This window comes from Camarhynchus parvulus, chromosome 28 (genome assembly GCF_901933205.1).
Source record: "Camarhynchus parvulus chromosome 28, STF_HiC, whole genome shotgun sequence".
NCBI lineage: Eukaryota > Metazoa > Chordata > Aves > Passeriformes > Thraupidae > Camarhynchus > Camarhynchus parvulus.
The window spans coordinates 3,689,517-3,708,897 of record NC_044598.1 but is presented as its reverse complement, the minus strand read 5'-3'; the positions used below and the strand labels follow the sequence as shown (position 1 = coordinate 3,708,897).

Below are 19,381 nucleotides of genomic sequence, written 5' to 3'. Positions count from 1 at the left end.
TCCAGGTGTCACTGCAGGGTGAGGGGAGAGGTCACCAAGGCTCTGAGCATCCTTGCTGGGCTCTGTCCTGCATCCTGTCCCTCACCCAGCAGCAGCAGCAGCAGAGGTGGGGACACCCTGGGCAGGGCCACCCCCAAGTCCCTGGTAGCAAAGCTGCCGCTGTCCTCCCCACCCCCCCGCGAACGAAGGGTACAAAATGAGGAAGTGGGAGGGAAAGAGACCTCGTCACAATCTTTGGTACAGCAGAAAGACAAAATCCGAGAGCTCCGGGATGGCCCCGGGCTGTCGGTGACAGGAGATTGAGCACCTGGCTGGGGAGGGACACAGGGACATCATGGTGAGTGCCAGCAGGGCCCCACCCTGCTCCCTTGGGTCCCCCAGGGTGTCACCTCCTACTGCTGCCGCCCCAGCCCTGCCCTCCCCACACCCTGGAGCTGCCCCGTGTCCCTGCTGCAGAGGGGACAGCGCTCCCCAGCTTGGGGACAGGGCTCAGAGAGGCCGTGGGTGGGGTGCAGGGGGCTGGTGACCCCCGGGACAGGGTGGGGAGCACCAGGGGATGGGTCTGTGCTGCCACGCAGAGGTTTGGGGGTTGCTGTGGTACCCACGGGATGAATTTGTGTGCCCACTGGGGCAGAGGGTGGGGTGGGGGTGGCAGCCACCTCCCCCAGGCTAAGAGGGACCCTCTGGGTGCAGGTCCCCGTGGCCAGGGGACAGGGGCTGCAGGGAGGGCAGCAGCCACTTGTGGAAGTTGCTGTGGAGGCAGAAGAGGAAGGTGAAAGGGCTCAGAATTAGGAAGATGCTCAGACTGGGGGTGAGGAGCTGCCACAGCTCTCAGCTCTGCTTCTGCATCCTCAGGTTGTGTCCCAGCTATTTCCACCCAGACAGGAAGGGGACAGTGGCCAGGCTGAAGCTGAACCTCCTGCCACCCACGCTTGTGGCTGTCACCTCCGAGAAGCTGCTCAGATGCTGTCCCCAAGGACGCTTCTGCTGTCCCCTCCTCTGCAGAACCTGAAGCTGTTCTGCAGCTCTCTGGAGGACCAAAGGACTCTGCAGCCACGGCCTGACCCCTGCCAGCCCCATCCCCACCCCACCCCTGTGACAGTGGTGTGACAAACCTGCTGCTGCTCTCTGCCTCCACTGTGGTTTTGGAGGTTTTTGATGCTTTCTGGGCTTGGTCTGTCTTGACTCAAAAGGTGCCACCTTGGGCTGCATCAGCTCCTTGCTCAGGCTTGCAGGTTCCTTTGTGGTTTAACCCAGAGCTTGAAGAAAACATGTTTTCAAAGTGATGCCACACATAGGGCTGCTCCCCTCCCTGCCCAGAGATACTATCTGAGTGCCAGGAGCATCCTGGCCCTGGGCACAGGGATGGGGACATGGGGATAGTGCCCGTGGCACAGCTGGGGGTGCTGAGGGGCTCCTTGTGTGTCACCTGCCCCCCTTGGAGCACTGAGGGGCTCCTTGTGTGTCACCTGCCCCCTTTGGAGCACTGAGGGGCTCCTCGTGTGTCACCTGCCCCCTTTGGAGCAAAGTCCCTCGAGCACAGGGGCTGCAAAGGGCACCTGGAAGGTGGAGAAGGGGACAAAAGCTTCTCCCTGCTTGGCAGGAGGGTGGAATGGCTTGGTGCAGGTGCCCTTCCCTGGAGCAGAGGAAAGGACTGGACAGAGCAGGGGATGGAGAAACTGCTGCCTCAAACCTCTGGAAACAAATTATTTTGTGCTCCCACTCCCCACAGGGATGTCACCTGAGATGTCACCTCTGTCCCATGGCAGCTCTCTGGGCACCAAGCTGGGGCAACACCAGGGCTTTAAGGGATCCTAATTCCCCTTCATCCTGACCTTTTAGTGAACCCTGGCCCTGCAAACCCCATGAGAGGCTCAGGGAAGGCAGGAACACGCAGAGCTCTGCAGATCGTGACAAACCCTTCATTTAGCAGCCCTGAGCTGGTGCTTTCCTCCCAGCTGGGCTGCACCAGGTGCCCCAGAAGAGCCAGGAAAGCCCCAGAGGAAGAGGAGGTGAAGACACACTCACCACTGACACCTCTGAGCAGCTGGCAGAGAATCTCTGGGTGTCAGCTCAAAACCTCAGAATTTCTCAGCGCAGGAAATTCTCCTTTTGCCTTAATTTGGCCTCGAGCAGCAGCCCAGGGTGGCAGTGCCAGCAGCTTTGGGGTGCTGGGGACAGGGCACTGGGGGCTTTGGGCTCTTGCCACTCCTCTCCTCCTGAAGCCCAGGGTTTGGGGTGAAGCTGGGCAGCTCCTGGGGACCCTGGCAGCTCCCTGGGTGACACCACAGTGACCTGGAGAGGCTGCCTGTGCTTTTCCAGCTGGATTTCCTAGGGGATATTGGGATGAAGGCAAGAAAAAGGCCTTGAAAAGGAAGAGGAGAAGCTCCCTGGGTGATTTCAGGCTTCAAGAGCAGCCCTGGACCCCCTGAGGCCCCTGAGCTGACCCCAAATAGGTGGTGGGACAACACCCAAAAGCCCCTTCAATAGCTAGGTGGGCCTGGCTGGCATTTGGGGTTTGGAGAGGGGGCACAGGGGATGTTTGGGGCTGCAGAGCCCAGTGACAGACACCCCAGGGGGACAGGGCCTGAAACCTTGAGGGCCTGCAGGGAAATCAAGCAAAAGGGGAAGAGGAGAAGAAAAGGGAAATGGAATGAGTAAGAGGCCAGGGCTGATGGGGGAGAAGTGAAATCGGCGACAGGAGCCTGGGGGGTGAAAGAGGAACCGCGGGGGTGGGGGAGGAGGGGCCTCAGCCCGGTCCCTGTCCCCTCCTGGGCACCCTGCAGGGGCCACAGGGCCACCACGGCTGTGCCCAGCCTGTCTGTGGGGACACCGAGGGCAAGGGGAGCCCGCTGGGTGGTTTTTGCAGGATGAATTCCTCCCTCCCAGCTCCCTTGTTCACCCCACAAGGCTGAAACCACAGCCCAGCCCTCGGGGCACAGAGCTGGGGACAGAGGTGGGGACAGAGCTGGTGTGACCTTGTTCACAGGTGTCTCAGGTTGAGGAAAGAGACAAGGATCTGACTCCATGTTTCAGAAGGCTTGATTTATTATTTTATGATGTATATGACATTAAAACTATACTAAAAGAATAGAAGAAAGGATTTCATCAGAAGGCTAGCTAAGAATAGAATAGCAAAGAATGATAACAAAGGTTTGTGGCTCGGCTCTCTGTCTGAGCCAGCTGACTGTGATTGGCCATTAATTAGAAACAACAACATGGGCCAATCACAGATGCACCTGTTGCATTCCACAGCAGCAGATAATCAATGTTTACATTTTGTCCCTGAGGCCTCTCAGCTTCTTAGGAGAAAAAATCCTAAAAAACAGATTTTCCATAAAAGATGTCTGTGACAAGCTGGGCACAGAGCTGGGCACAGAGCTGGGCACAGCTGGGCAGAGGCTGCTGGCACCTCCCAGGGCAGGAGGAAGGGGAACACAGGGTGCAAGGAGGATGTGGGGGTGCAGAGGATGCCACCACCACCCTTCCCCTGCATTGCTCTGTCTCACAATCAGTCTGTGCATCAACAAAAGTCCTTCATTGGCCCTGCTGAGGAGCAGGGGGCTGGGGCAGGTCCTGCCTGCTCCTCTGAGGGTGCCAGGAGGTGAGGATGGCCTGGACAAGCCCCAGTGCTCTGAATTTTGGGATCTGCTTGGCCAAACCCCAGGTTGGGGTGAGGGCTGAGCCAGGCAGGGCTGTGGCAGCTCAGGGGGTCAGAGCCAGCCCTGGTGGCCAGAGGTGGCCCCGGCACAGCCGCTGTGTCCCCGCTGTCCCCGCAGGGCAGCAAGGAGCGCTTCCACTGGCAGAGCCACAATGTCAAGCAGAGCGGCGTGGACGACATGGTGCTGCTGTCCAAGATCTCCGAGGAGGCCATCGTGGAGAACCTCAAGAAGCGTTTCATGGACGATTTCATCTTTGTATCCTTCCCCAGGCGGCGGGCACAGGCACAGGGAGCGGCAGGGATGGGCTCCAAGGCTTTGTCAGCGCATGGAGCAGCGTGTCCCTGCCCTGTGGGGACAGATCTGCGGGAATGTCACAGCTCCCGAGCTGAGCTGAGCCTGGCACAGACACAACAACCAAACCCCCCTCCTGCCATGCTGCAGGACCCACTGTGCTCCTTCGTTGGTAGCCACAAAGCCCCTCAGCCTCACCTCCCCCTGCTCCTGGTGGCAGCAGTGACATTGTCCCCTGCTGCTGTCACCCACCCCAGCAATGCCCACAGCGTGTCCTGGCTGCTCTGAACCCCCCAAATCCAGGCAAACCCTGGATGGAGCAGGGATGGATCCCTGCAGGGGAGGAGGGGCCACCCCTGGTCCCCGGTGATGCCAGCACAGGGGACACGGAGCTGCTCCAGCCCAGCTGGCACTGCGGGCAGCACAGCTCTGCAGGAGGATGGGGACGTGTCCCCAGGCCCTGCTCACCCCACACCTGCCTGGGGACATGGCCAGCTCGGTGCCCTGGGGTGGCTGTCACCGCTGGGGACAAGGAGCAGAGCCCCGAGGGGCACACAGGGCACACAGGGCACAGCAGAGCCCCGAGGGGCACACAGGGCACAGCAGGGCTGGCAGCAGGGCTGAGGCTGTGCCCACATCGCTGCACTCCCCCTGGATGTGGGGATGTGGCCCTGTCCTTACAAGGCGATGCTGTCCTGCTGTCCCAGCTGTGACTCAGCCACCTCCCACCACAGCCCTGGGGCTTTGCATGCGTGTGGGGTTGGCTTTTTTTGGGGGTTTTGATTTTGTTGTTTTGGAGGGGAAAAATACCCCACGCAGCCTCTCCCTTCCTTTTTTGCTGTGCTGCTGCACGCAGGGCTCTGTCCAGTCATGACTCAACATCCCAAGCTTCTGCATTTCCCAGAAAAGCTCCCTCTTCCTGCCCTCTGGCTGCTCTCCCCCCTGTTTGGGACACAAATAGGGTAACAAAGGCTTGGATAACCCCACCTGCTCCATCTCCTCACCCAGCTGGGGGCTCACGCCCATCCTGCTGCAATTCCCTGTTTTTCCATGCTCTGCCCACACTCAGTGGCAGGAAAGGCAGCAGGGTGGGCAGGGAAAGGCAGGAGCCACCATTCCTCTCCTCTCCTCTCCTCTCCTCTCCTCTCCTCTCCTCTCCTCTCCTCTCCTCTCCTCTCCTCTCCTCTCCTCTCCTCTCCTCTCCTCTCCTCTCCTCTCCTCTCCTCTCCATGCCTCAGTTTCCCTGGGTGTAAAATCAGGATGGGCTCCAGATAGAGCGTGAGCAGAGGGCGGATTCCAGGGATGCTGGAGAAGTTTTGGAGCTGAGGGGATGCTCCTGCACCCATCACACTGCAGGGCATGAGGGAGCTCTGGGACTGCCCCAAGTCAGGGCAGCAGGGCAGCTCTGCCTGTGCCAGGCTGGAAATTCCACCCTTGTGCCATCCCTGGACGTGCCAGGGACCCCATAATCACCTTCCTGCCGCCAGGTGGGACCGGGCACTGGGAAGGGGGGACACAGGAAGGGACACATGGCCCTTGACCTGCTGCCCAGACCTACATCGGGCCCGTGCTGATCTCCGTGAACCCCTTCAAGCAGATGCCGTATTTCACCGACCGCGAGATCGAGCTGTACCAGGGCGCGGTGAGGCTGCCCCGCGGGCAAGCGGGGGTTAAATCTGTGCAAAACATCCCCCAGGGGCGTCCCCGAGGGTCCCCATCCTGCACAGCCCCTGCAGGGGTCAGTGCTCCCAACAAGAGAGCCAGCAGCAAATCCTGGGGAATTCGGCTCAGAATTGCACAGAAAGAAACCCAAAGATGGTAAAATGCAGAGAGTGGCTCTGGCCCAGCCCTTCCCCAGGAGGAGGGGGGGTAAAAATCACCATGAGCTGGTGTTTGTGGGAAGAGGCTGATCCCCACATGGGCAGAGTGAGGGGGATTTGGAGAGCTCTGTGCTCAGCCCTGCTGTCCTTGTCCCTTGTCCCTTTTATAGGGTCAGTGTGAAGGGACTGATTACCATATGAGCAGAGTGAAGGGGTTTTGGGGAGCTCTGTGCTCAGCCCTGCTGTCCTTGTCCCTTTTTTAGGCTCAGTGTGAAGAGGTTGATCCCCACATGAGCAGAGTGAGAGGGTTTTGGGGGTTTGGGGGTTGTTCTCTGCCCAGCACTGCTGCCCTTGTCCCTTGCTCAGGGTCACTGTGAAGGGGCTGGTTCCCCTGTGGGCAGTGAAGGTGATTTGGGGAGGGGAGCTGGGGGCTGCCCTGTGCTCAGCCCCGCTGTCCCTGTCCCCTGGCTAGGCCCAGTATGAAAACCCCCCCCACATCTACGCCCTGACTGACAACATGTACCGGAACATGCTGATCGACGGGGAGAACCAGTGTGTCATCATCAGGTACTGGGGGACACTGGGCCACACCTGGGCTGTCACTGCCCCTGGGGACACCTGTCCCCACCAGCCCTTCTCCCCAGCCCGGGGTTTCCCAGCTGAAGAGTTGGCTCCTGGGCTCTGGGGTGTCTGGAGGGACCCTCTGGGCCACAAGCACCAGGCAAGGCTGTGACCAGGGGTGTCCCAGGCAGGGACAGAGCCCCAGAGCCTTGTGCAATGCAGCTCTGCAGGGCAGTGTTGCAAGGGAAATGGTCAGGATGTGGAGCAAGGCTGGAGACTTCCCTCTGAGGCTCCCAAGTCCCCCTCCTCCACTTCTAAACCCAGTGACAACAAATTCAACATCTCCTCACCGAGCCACGCTCTGCTCACACTGATCCCCCTGGGCAGACCCATCCCAGATCCCCCACAGACCCACTGTGGGGGTGGCACAGTCCCCAGAATTCACTGTCATCCTCTGGTCCTGCTCCAGGACCCACCCCAAAGCCCCCCCAAGGGATGGGTGGTTCTGGTGGGGCCATCTCACATCTGCTCTGCTTTGCCCTTTGCACAGTGGAGAAAGCGGAGCTGGGAAAACGGTGGCAGCAAAATACATCATGGGCTACATCTCCAAAGTGTCTGGCGGTGGGGAGAAAGTCCAGGTGGGTCTGTTGTCCCCCCTGCCACTCGTCATTTCACCCCCCAAGTGATCCTCACCACCCTGGTCCCCAGCATCCCCCCGATGGGGGCTGGTGGTGGCACACGGAGCAGCCGCTCCAGGACTGGGGCCACGCAAAGCCTCAGGTCTGTCCCAGGCCTGGAGTGGGACACAGCAGCGCTGAGCCCTGCCCTCCTGTGTCCCCAGCACGTGAAGGACATCATCCTGCAGTCCAACCCGCTGCTGGAAGCCTTTGGAAATGCCAAAACTGTCCGGAACAACAATTCCAGCCGCTTTGTAAGTGCCAGGGTGTGACGGTGCTCACAGGGGTCCGAGGATGAGGGAAGAGATGAGGATCTGACTCCATGTTTCAGAAGGCTTGATTTATTATTTTATGACATATATTATATTAAAACAATACTAAAAGAATAGAAGAAAGGATTTCATCAGAACCTAGCTAAGAATAGAAAAAGAAAGAATGATAACAAAGGCTTGTGGCTCAGCTCTCTGTCCGAGCCAGCTGACTGTGATTGGCCATTAATTAGAAACAACCACATGAGACCAATCACAGATGCACCTGTTGCATTCCACAGCAGCAGATAATCAATGTTTACATTTTGTTCTTGAGGCCTCTCAGCTTCTCAGGAGAAAAGTCCTGAGGAAAGGCTTTTTCATAAAAGATGTCTGTGACACCAGGGCAGGTGCAGGGGCAGCGCTGCAGCAGAACCACTGAACCAGCTGAGTTCAAAGTTGACCTTTAGATCAAGTCCAGCCATTCCCCCAACACTGCCCCAAGTGTCCCCAAGTGCCACATCCAGCTTTTCAATCCCTCCAGGGATGGTGACTCCACCACAGCCTGTTCCAGTGCCTGACCACCTTTTCAGTGGAGGAATTTTTCCTCATATCCAATCTAAACCTTCCCTGGGGCAATGTGAGGCCGTTTACTCTGGCCCTGTTGCCTATTACCTGGGAGAAGAGACCGACCCCACTGGGCTCCAACCTCCTTTTGCGCAGCTGAGGGGGCAATGTGGTCTCCACATAAACCATGAAGTCCTCACCCAGGGGTTGCACACCCCACTAAGCTCCTGGTGTGGTGGGGAAGGGCTTGGGAGGAATGAGGAACCCCTGAGGCACACAGCTCTGAGCAGGATCCGTGCTGGAGCAGGGCAAATACTTTGAGATCCAGTTCAGCCGGGGCGGAGAACCCGACGGGGGCAAGATCTCCAACTTCCTGCTGGAGAAGTCGCGCGTGGTGAGCCAGAATGAGTGCGAGCGGAACTTCCACATCTACTACCAGGTATGGGGTGGAATTCTTCTTCACTCAGGGTTGCCAAAGGTGGAATTTTTCTTCACTCAGGGTCACCAAATGTGAAATTTTTCTTCTCTTGGGGTCATCAGATGTGGAATTTTTCTTCACTTGGGGTCATCAGATGTGGAATTTTTCTTCACTCGGGATCACCAAATGTGCAATTTATCTTCACTCAGGGTCACCAGGTGTACTGGTGTTCGCAGGGGTCCCAGGACGAGGGAAGAGATGAGAATCTTGACTCCATGTTTCAGAAGGCTGATTTATTATTTTATTATATATATTATATTAAAAGAAAATTATATATTAAAACTATACTAAAGAGGAAAGGGAAAGGGAAAGGGAAAGGGAAAGGGAAAGGGAAAGGGAAAGGAGTCTTGTGACTGACCAGTGAGCCTGAGACAGCTGGACTGTGATTGGCCATTAATTAAAACAATCACATGAGACCAATCAAAGATGCACCTGATGCATTCCACAGCAGCAGATAATCATTGTTTACATTTCCATTTCTGAGGCTTCTCAGCTTCTCAGGAGAAAAATCCTGGCAAAGGGATTTTTCAGAAAATATCATGGTGACAGTATGGGGGTGGCCTAGAGCCACCAGGCTGCAGGGGGGACCAGGAGCTGGCTGACCACAGCCCCCTGTCCCCTCCCAGCTCATCCAAGGGGCGTCCCAAGAGCAGAAGCAGAATTTGGGCATCATGAGCCCGGATTATTACTTCTACCTGAACCAGACAGACACCTACCAGGTGGAGGGCACAGACGACCGCAGCGACTTCCATGAGACCATGGTGAGTGCCTGGGAGGGAGGGGAGTCCCCAAAAGCCCTGGGGCCAGGTAGGGGCTCACGGGGCCTGTGCACCCCCAGAATGCCATGCAGGTCATCGGCATCCGTGGTGAGGACCAGCAGCTGGTGCTGCAGATCGTGGCAGGAATCCTGCACCTGGGCAACATCAGCTTCAGGGAGGAGGGCAACTACGCCCGGGTGGAGAACGCTGACTGTGAGTAGCCACAGGGGACAAGTAGGGGGAGCCTGGGAAGGAGTGGCAAACTGGCTGTGTCACAAATCCCCTGGCAGAGGAGGGAAGCAGCACCAGCACCAGGCATTATAATTGCTATCTTAACCACACGTCCGTCATCCTCCTTCCTATCTCCCCTATAATCCTTACCATTATCTAAGAAACTTAGGATTGCCTAAACCGAAGGCCTTCAAAGCCTTAAACAAGAGTTAAACCCTCTTAGTTTCTGCTAAAGTCCGCAGGCCATTACCGTGCATCCCCTAAGTGCAACTCAGGTGCTTTAATTAAGCTAGGACCTTCTAATTTACTAGACAGATGGGCTTTGATCCCACAATACTATAGTTAACAGCTATATGCCCTAACCAACAGGCCTCTGCCTAAGGCTCCGGTACATAACAAATGCACATCAATGTGCTTGCAACTCACTATGAACTTTGCTTGAGGCAGCAAGTAAATGGCTCAGCCAGAGCTTGATTAGCCAGGGGACAGATGCCAGGTGTCACTTTGGGAGAGGTGTCACTTTTCCCTGTCACTGTCCCACTGCTGTCCTTCACACTTGGTTGGGGCCAAGGGTTTCAACCATGGCCAGAGCCAGGTGGGGACAACACAGCCCTGACCAGCCCCGCTCTGCCCAGCCCTGGCCTTCCCTGCCTACCTGCTGGGGGTCGACCAGGAGCGCCTCAACGAGAAGGTCACCAGCAGGAAAATGGACAGCAAGTGGGGCGGCCGCTCCGAGTCCATCACCGTCACCCTCAACGTGGAGCAGGCGGCCTACACCCGGGACGCGCTGGCCAAGGGGCTCTACGCCCGTGTCTTCGACTTCCTGGTGGAGGTGTGTGGGCCTCAGAGGGGATGGTCACCCCCTGCTCCAGGAGATGGCCTGGAGCACCGCCCTGCAGCCAGTTTGTCCCCTCTGTCCCCGCAGTCCATCAACCGGGCCATGCAGAAGCCATATGAGGAGTACAGCGTCGGGGTGCTGGACATCTACGGCTTTGAGATATTCCAGGTGTGTGTGGCTGGGAATGTCCTGCCCTGCTCCCACAGCAGGGACAGCACCTGGGTCAGGTGGCCCCAAAAAGGGTCCCTGGAGTAGCACCCAAGCACTGCTGGTTGGGTTCCCCACGACGAGGCAGAGGAGCTGAAGGAGCTGGGGTTGTTTAGCATGGAGAAGAGGAGGCTCAGAGGTGACCTTATTGCTCTATACACCTTCCTGAAGAGAGGTTGGAGACAGGTGGGGTTGGTCTCTTCCACCAGGCAGCACTGACAGAACCAGAGGACACAGGCTCAAGCTAAGTCAGGGAAGGTATAGGTTGGATATTAGGAAGAAATTTTTCACAGAAAGAATAATAAAGTACTGGAATGCTCTTCCCAGGGAGGTGGTGGAATCACCATCTCTGGATGTGTTTAAAAAAAGACTGGACATGGTACTTGGTGCTACAGTCTAGTTGAGGTGTTAGGGCATAGGTTGGACTCGATGATCTTAGAGGTCTCTTTCAACTTCATTATTCTGTGATTCTGTGATTCTGAAAAACAACCCTGAGGTTTTTGTGCTGACCCAACCAGCTCCTGGCCACTTCCCCAGCCTGGAAAAGGCCTCAGCAGGGTCAGAAAAAGATCCTGTGCTGAAGAGCTTCTCATCTCAGAACAGGGAAGCAGCAGCTGGGTTTGGGAGCCTTTTGGGGGAGTCTGACAGCAAAAAGGACAGGACACAGACTGTAGAGGACACAGTCTCCAGCTACGTCAGGGAAGGTATAGGTTGGATATTAGGAAAAAATTTTTCACAGAAAGAATAATAAAGTACTGGAATGCTCTTCCCAGGGAGGTGGTGGAATCACCATCTCTGGATGTGTTTAGAAAAAGACTGGACATGGCACTTGGTGCTACAGTCTAGTTGAGGTGTTAGGGCATAGGTTGGACTCGATGATCTTAGAGGTCTCTTCCAACCTCATTATTCTGTGATTCTGTGAGCAAAGGACAACTCAGCACCATTTTCTCTTCCATCTTTCACGCAGAAAAATGGCTTTGAGCAATTCTGCATTAACTTTGTGAATGAGAAGCTGCAGCAGATCTTCATTGAGTTGACCCTGAAGGCAGAGCAGGTACAGGGGGCTGGGCTGGGGGCTGTGGGGCTCTGCCAGCACCCCAATTCCTGCACCCCCCTCCTCCCCAGCACCACAGCTGGAGCAGAGGGTCTGCAGCACATCCCAGGGGCTCAGGGCCCACCCAGCTCTCCCTGTGCTTCCCCAGGAGGAATATGTGCAGGAGGGGATCAAGTGGACACAGATCCAGTACTTCAACAACAAGGTGGTGTGTGACCTGATAGAGAACAAGCTGGTGAGTGGGGTCTCCTCTGCTGGGGAGGCTTTTTGGGGAGCAGAGGCCCCAGGGAAAGGGGCTGGGTGGGTTGTTGAGGTGCCAAGCAGCAGAGAATCCCAAACTAGTTTGGGTTAGCAGGAACCTTAAAGATCATCTTGTCCCACTATCCCAGGGTGCTCCAAGCCCTGTCCAACCTATCCTTGGCCACTTCCAGCACCCATGCGAGGGCACCAGCACTTAAGCTGTAGCTCAGCATCAAGCAGCTGTGACCAGGTGCAGGATTAGGCCCTGCCACACCCATGGCTCCCCTTTCCTTGTCACAGAACCCTCCTGGGATCATGAGTGTGCTGGATGACGTGTGTGCCACCATGCACGCCACAGGCGAGGGCGCCGACCAGACCCTGCTGCAGAAGCTGCAGGCAGCCGTGGGCACCCACGAGCACTTCAACAGCTGGAGCTCAGGCTTTGTCATCCACCACTACGCTGGCAAGGTGGGTAGGGCACCCCAAAGCCCCCAGCCTGCACCCCACAGCCGCAGCTGAGGTCCCCTCCTGTCCCCAGGTGTCCTACGATGTGAACGGCTTCTGCGAGCGCAACCGGGACGTGCTTTTCACCGACCTGATCGAGCTCATGCAGAGCAGTGAATAGTGAGTCTGGCAGTGCTGAGGCACCCCAAAAGGGCTGGGGAAGAGGGCAGAGTTCTCAGCATGCAGATCTGAAAGGCTGGTCCTGCCTTTGTGGGTTGGTGTGCTCAGTCCTGCATGGCCCCATGGGTACCAGGGGCATCCCAGGGTTGCAGGGTTGGGCAGAGCAGGGTCATCCACCAGCTCTGCTCCTGCTCCTGCTCCTGCCCCTGCTCCTGTTCCTGCTCCTGCTCCTGGGGATAGTCAGGGAGAAGGCACTCAGCTCCACAGTAGAGGATTTCCCAGCTGGCCTCAGCCCAGGCCATGCTGGCAGCTCTCACCTGGGGACTGTCCCCTCCCTTCCAGCGGTTTCATCCGGATGCTTTTCCCAGAAAAACTTGATTCTGACAAAAAGGGACGGCCGACCACAGCAGGCTCCAAAATCAAGGTGTGTCCTAAGGGCTGCAGAGCAACAGCTGCCTCTGGGGAGGTAGCAGGGGCAGTGCTCCCACCACCCCCTTTGATGCTACAGAGGTCGATCCTTGCACCAGAAACAGGCCAACGACCTGGTGAACACGCTCATGAAGTGCACCCCACACTACATCCGCTGCATCAAACCCAACGAGACCAAGAAACCCCGGGACTGGGAGGAGAGCAGGTAACAGGGAGCCCACAGAGCCCAGGGAAGGGGACCCAGCCATGGAGATGTGGCCAGGACCAGCTTTCCTCCAAAAACTGCAGCCGTGGGCTGGTTCTTCTGAGCTGTCCACTAACCCAGGGAAGCACGAGGAGCGTGTGAGGACACATTGTCCTCTTTAGGTGCACCTTTAGGTGCCCTCCTAATCTGTCATCATCCCACGTTGCCCCTCCCTGCTGTACAGGGTGAAGCACCAGGTCGAGTACCTGGGGCTGAAGGAGAACATCCGGGTGCGCCGGGCAGGCTTCGCCTACCGCCGCCTCTTCCACAAGTTCCTGCAACGGTGAGTGGCCACTGGCACGGGGCACACAGGGCCCACAGCATCTCCTCAGGAGGAGAGGAGGGTGTGGGAGGCCCTGGCACAGCTTCACAGGTGAAGAGAGTTGGGGGTGTTCAACCTGGAGAAGGGAAGGCTTGGGCGAGACCTTAGAGCCCCTTCCAGGGACTAAAAGGAACAGCAGAGGGATTTGGGACAAGGCATGGAGGGACAGGACATAGGGAATGGCTTCCACTGCCAGAGGGCAGGGATGGATGGGATATTGGGAAGGGATTGTTCCCTGGGAGTGTGGGGAGGCCCTGGCACAGGGTGCCCAGAGCAGGGCAGCGTCCACAGCCAGGTTGGACATTGGGGCTTGGAGCACCCTGGGACAGTGGAAGGTGTCCTTGCTGTGGCAAGACTTGGATGGGCTTTAAGGTCCTTCCCAACCTGAACTATTGTGGGATTCTGTGAGCCTGCTCTGTCCCCACAGCTATGCCATCCTCACCCCCGAGACGTGGCCGTCGTGGCGCGGGGACGAGCGCCAAGGGGTGCAGCACCTCCTGCGCTCGGTCAACATGGACCCAGACCAGTACCAGATGGGCAGGAGCAAGGTGTTCGTCAAGAACCCCGAGTCGGTGGGTGGCCCTGACTCCTGGGGGGCACTGCCCGTGGCTGGGCATCACTGGGGAGGGGTTTTTGGGGTGTCCTGGCTCAGCACTGCCTGTCCCTCGCAGCTCTTCCTGCTCGAGGAGATGCGGGAGAGGAAATTTGACAGCTTCGCCCGGGTGATCCAGAAGGCCTGGCGCCGGCACGTGGCCATCCGCAAATACGAGCAGATGAGAGAGGAGGGTAAGGCTGGGCAAGGACAGGGACAGCGCCACCCCAGCAGCCCTTTTAGGGTGCTTTTCACTAGGACCGCCCAGCTGGGAGAGCAGCAGCCTGGCTCCTAATCATGGCACTAATGGTGATTAGGTGATGGAGGAACCGGCTCATGAGTTGTTGGGAGTCTTTTCCCACTCTGAAAGGAGAGCAGGGATTTCCTGCTCCTATTTCCAGCCCTGGGAGCCTTGTGCTGTCTCACTCTGCATTTCATGGCCTGCACAGGGATGGAGGGGAGCAGCTGGGATGAACTGGTGTTTGTGGAAAGAGGCTGATTCCCACAATGGCAAAAGGATGGGACAAGCCACTGACCCCATGATGGGTTTTCCCACCATCCCAAGCAAGAAGGAAAAATCAAGGAGGAAAACCCAGAAAACAGCTGGGTCCATCCCTCCCTCCCACAGCACGAGGTTTTTGAAGGCAATTAATAGGTTTCAAAACCAGCCAAGCTCAAGCAGCTGGGATTCCTCCCATGGCATAAAACAAGCCCCACTTCTTGCTGCCATGATCCGTGTGACATCTTGGGGGGGCTCTGAGCCACCAGCACTCAGACCTGCACCTCTTTGGGGTCCCTCCCAGCTGCCAGCATCCTCTACAACTTCAAAGAGCGGCGCAGGAACAGCATCAACAGGAATTTCGTGGGGGATTACCTGGGCATGGAGGAGCGGCCGGAGCTGCGGCAGTTCCTGGCCAAGCGGGAGCGCGTCGACTTCGCCGACTCCGTCACCAAATACGACCGGAGGTTCAAGGTGCAGGGACACACCCGGGGCTGCTGCAGGTCCTGGTGGCTTCCCTCAGGTGGGATGTGTGTTTGTGGGGTTTGTTCCCCCCAGCAAAGCCCCCTCACCCCCTTTCTCCTGCCCTTTCCCAGCCCATCAAGCGGGATTTCATTCTCACCCCCAAGTACTTCTACCTGATCGGGCGGGAGAAGGTGAAGAAGGGGCCTGAGAAGGGGCAGATCAAGGAGGTGCTCAAGAAGAAGGTGGAGCTGCAGGCAGTGAGCGGCGTCTCTCTGAGGTGTGTCCCTTACCAGAGGCTCTCCCCATGGTTGGGCTTCCCCTCTCTCCATGCCCTGCTGCTCCCCAATCCCTCATCCATGGGGGCATCCAGCCCTGAGGAGGAGACTCCCCATGGGTGCTTTGCAGAAGCCAGGGAGTTTTCCAAATTGCCCTCCAAATTTCCTTGGGGTGGACCCAAGCCCTGTGGGGTCCCCAAATCCCCCCCAGCCCAGCTGGCACCAGCCTTAGCCAGGTTGACACCCCTGGTTGCCCCCCCAGCACCAGGCAGGACGACTTCTTCATCCTCCACGAGAATGACGCCGACAATTTCTTGGAGTCCATCTTCAAGACGGAGCTGATCAGCCTCCTGTGCAAACGCTTCGAGGAGCTCACCCGCTCCAAGCTGCCCCTCTCCTTCAAGGACACGTAAGGATGGAGGCCAGGAGAGGTGACAAAGCAGGACAGGGTCCTGTCACCGCAGCCTCATGGCTTGTCTTGCCCCCAGAGTACAGTTTCGGGTGAAGAAGGAGGGCTGGGGCGGCGGTGGCACCCGCAACGTCACCTTCGTCAGAGGACAGGGCGACGTGGCCGCCCTCAAAGCTGGAGGCAAAACCCTTACGGTCAGCATCGGGGATGGGCTCCCCAGGAATGCCAGTGAGTGCCAGGGCACTGGAGGGTGGCAGAGGGGGGACACAGGAGTGCTGGGGTCACAAGGCACAGCTGGAGGCCTGGGAGCATTGGGCTGAGCTGGGTGTACCCTGTGGGGTTTGTATCTCCCCCCCATTTCTGCTCTGGTGATGAGACCCTTGGGGGACAGGGTACAAATGGGGAGACAGCCCCTACAGCTGGCTCTGAGGACTGTCATCTAACGGGGGGCTTGTGTCCCCCCAGAGCCCACAAGGAAGGGAGCAGCACAGGGCAGAGGTGGCAGCAGGTGTCCAGCACCTTCCCGAAGTGCCCCATCAGCACCCAGAGGTGAGGAGGGGGTTCGGGGTGGGGGATACCCGGGGGTGCAGGCTGTGCATGGCCCCCCTGTAATTCACCCCCCTGGGACGGGCTGTTCCAGGAGCCTGCAGGAACGGGGGTCCCCAGATCCCCCGCGGGGATGGCCGGGCACAGAGGGACACCTACAAGATGCCCCAGAAGCAGACGCGGGGTCCCCCGGCCGCAGCGCTTCCCGCCCGCAGCACCGGCCACCAGCCCAAGGCACGGCCCCCATCCGAGCACAACATGGACTTCCTCAACGTGCCCGACCAGGGCGTGGCTGGGTAGGTCCTGTCCCACGTCCCTGTCCCTGCCCCATCCTCCTCTCCCACTGCCATCAGCACTGGGAGGTGCTTTCCCCTCTGAGGAGGGGACCAGATGTGTCCCCTCCTCGGTGACAGGGGATGTGTCCTGGCTTTGCTGGCAGGACACATCTCCCAGGCTCTTGGGCATCCCAGTCCTCCCAGTCCCTGCACTGGGAGAGCAGGCACAGAGCATCCCATGGGTGGGGGACAGCAGGGTGGGCAGCTCATCCTGCCCCAGTTCCCCCAGTCTCTGAACTGGGAGAATCCATCTGCAGGCACAGAGCACCTCAAGATGGACAGGAGGGTGCAGCTCATCCTGCCCCAGTTCTCCCAGTCCCTGAACTGGGAGCACACAGGTGTGCTGCAGGCACAGAGCACCCCATGTGTGGGCACAGGATGGGCAGCTCATCCTGCCCCAGTTCCCCCAGTCCCTAAACTGGAAGTGCCCACCCGCAGGCACATGCCATCCCATGGGTGTGGGGACAGCAGGGTGGGCAGCAGCAGCACATGCCATCCCATGGGTGTGTGGGTGCAGAGGGCAGCAGCAGCACATGCCATCCCATGGGTGTGGGGACAGCAGGGTGGGCAGCAGCAGCAGATGCCATTCCATGGGTGTGTGGGGACAGCAGGGTGGGCAGGGGGCAGCAGCACATGCCATCCCATGGGTGTGTGGGTGCAGGGGGCAGCAGCACATGCCATCCCATGGGTGTGTGGGGACAGCAGGGTGGGCAGGGGGCAGCAGCACATGCCATCCCATGGGTGTGTGGGTGCAGGGGGCAGCAGCACACGCCCTGCCGGTGCCCTGCCGGTGCAGACCCCGTCCCTCCCCGTTCAGGGTGCAGCGCCGCCGCAGCGTGGGCCAGCGGCCGCCCCCAGCCCGGCGCCCCAAGCCGCAGCCCAGGGCGGAGGGGCCGCGCTGCCAGGCGCTCTACCAGTACATCGGGCAGGACGTGGACGAGCTCAGCTTCAACGTGGGGGACGTCATTGACATCCTGATGGAAGGTACCAGGCTCCTGCCCTGCCCGCCTCCTCTCCCTGCCCTGCTGGCAGCACAGCTGATTGTTTGTCTCCTCCGTCCCCAGATGCCTCTGGCTGGTGGAAAGGCCATCTGCACGGCAAGGAAGGGCTTTTCCCTGGGAATTACGTGCAGAGGATCTGAGCTGGAGGAAAAGGAGGAGGTCACCATCCTCCCACCCCACCTCCAGAGGCTGTGACCAAGGTGCCAGGGCACTTGAAGTTTTCCCACCAACTTCAAAACTTCCCAAAAACTTCCAAACCGTGAAGTTTTCTCACTGATGCTGGCACAGAATGAGCGTTTCCTCAGAACCCCCCGGACTGTGCCGGTGCCAGGGGTTGGATTCCACAGCCCCTTCAGTGGGGGCACCCTGCAGCAAGCACGGGCTCTTGGCTGCTTGTTAGTATCCAGGGACTCTAAAACTGTTCCGCTGTATGAATAGAGTTGTTGCTCGTAATTCTATTGTTCATAAATAAGCAGACTCAGCAAAGCTGACTCACATTTTGAGTTTGGGGGTTTTATTTCACCCACTGAGGCTGTGTGACAAAAGCTGTGACGTGGGCAGGCACAGATCAGAGGCAGCCCCGTTCCTCCCACCGTGAACCCTCCAGAAAATGCTGAATACACCAACCAGCTCTGCCAGGCTGCAGTTGAGGCATTTCCAGGCTCCGCTGTGGCTCGGGATCGCTCAAAGCAGGAGCAGGGCGGTGCTGCCGTGCCTGGCTCGGCACAGGAACAGCTCCGAGGATCCCTCAGGCAAAGCCCTCAGAGCTGTCACTGCCTTTCCTGGCGGCCCTCGGGGGTAGCGTGCGGGGTCTCAGCCCTGAGGGACGCTCGGGGTGGCAGCTGAGACCCTCTGGGGCAGCGGCACAGCCGGGCTGGGCTGTGGGCTGCGGGCTGAGCCCCAGCCGGGGCTGCCCCTGGAGGGTTCAGCGACGAGAGGGAGGAACAGGGTTGGAATGTCCGCCCCACGTCCGGCCCCGTGTCCGTCTCATGTCCGGCCCCATGTCCGCCCATGTCCGCCTCACGCCTGGCCCGATGTCCGCCCCATGTCCGGCCCATGTCCGGCCCCGCGTCCGCCTCATGTCCGGCCTCCCCCAGGCCTACGCCAGAGGAAGTGACGGCAGGCTGATTCTACAGAGCCCGGCCCTCCTCTTCCTCCTTCCCTGGTCCCCCAGAGCCTAGCCTGATCCCACAGCCCGGCCCTCGTCTTCCTTCCTGATCCCACCGAACCCGGCTTGATCCCACAGAGTGCAGATCTCCTCTTCCTCCCTGATCCTACTGAGCCCAGCCCTCCTCTTCCTCCCTGATCCCACAGCCCGGTCCTCCTCTTCCTCCCTCCCTGATCCCACAAAGCCTGGCCCTCCTCTTCCTCCCTGATCCCACAGAGCCCAGCCCTCCTCTTCCTTCCTCCCTGATCCTACAGAGCCCAGCCTGATCCCACAGCCCGGCCCTCCTCTTTCTCCCTCCCCAATCCCACAGACCAACCCTCCTCTTCCTCCCTTCCTGATCCCACAGCCCAGCCCTCCTCTTCCTCCCTGATCCCGCAGAGCCCGGCCTGTTCCCACAGCCCAGGCACCCCTGGGCTGCTCCAAAGAGCTCCAGGGGCTCCCGGGGGTTTGGGGCTCTCTCAGGGGATTTTGTTCCTGTGAGGATCCTGCAGGGCCCTGGGCTGCTCCTCGGGGTACACATGAGCTGGAGGGGTGCCCCCAAAAATCTGGGGTGTTCCCAAAAATCCGAGGTGCTCCCAGGAATCTGCATTGCTCCCAAAATTCCAGGGTGCTCCCAGGAGCCCGGGGTGCTCAGAGGGCCCTGGGATGTTCCAAGGGCTCCAGCACTTCCCGCTGGGCTCAGGGTCTGAGCAGCCCAGGATGCTCTGGAGCCCCCTGGACACTGCAAAGCCCTGGAGGCTCTGAGGAGTCCAAGATGCTCCAAACCCCCCCCAAAAGCTCCCAAAGCCTCAGGGTGCTCCATCAGCCCTGGAATGTTCCAAAGCTCCTGGGGTACTCAGC

At 58.8% G+C, this 19,381-nt stretch overlaps 1 protein-coding gene across 1 annotated transcript; it reads left to right on the top strand.

The window, feature by feature from the left end:
• The first annotated feature begins 228 nt into the window (after positions 1-228).
• Positions 229-17,859, top strand: MYO1F (myosin IF). The gene is made up of 28 exons (XM_030966648.1): positions 229-337; positions 3,780-3,917; positions 5,506-5,595; positions 6,246-6,340; positions 6,885-6,972; positions 7,176-7,265; positions 8,134-8,265; positions 8,931-9,065; positions 9,143-9,275; positions 9,929-10,125; positions 10,219-10,299; positions 11,306-11,392; positions 11,541-11,627; positions 11,933-12,100; positions 12,171-12,256; positions 12,599-12,680; positions 12,784-12,890; positions 13,114-13,212; positions 13,679-13,823; positions 13,923-14,037; positions 14,647-14,816; positions 14,939-15,084; positions 15,345-15,491; positions 15,571-15,719; positions 15,957-16,040; positions 16,132-16,333; positions 17,190-17,356; positions 17,437-17,859. The coding sequence occupies exons 1-28, from the start codon at positions 335-337 to the stop codon at positions 17,511-17,513; spliced, it is 3,300 nt and encodes a 1,099-aa protein (XP_030822508.1). The 5' UTR covers positions 229-334; the 3' UTR covers positions 17,514-17,859.
• The last annotated feature ends 1,522 nt before the right edge of the window (positions 17,860-19,381 follow it).

Coding starts and splice junctions, on each gene's coding strand:
- MYO1F (XM_030966648.1), top strand. Junction 12,257..12,598: donor CTCATGCAGAGCAGTGAATA/GTGAGTCTGGCA, acceptor CCTCCCTTCCAG/CGGTTTCATCCGGATGCTTT. Junction 16,041..16,131: donor TGCCCCATCAGCACCCAGAG/GTGAGGAGGGGG, acceptor GGGCTGTTCCAG/GAGCCTGCAGGAACGGGGGT.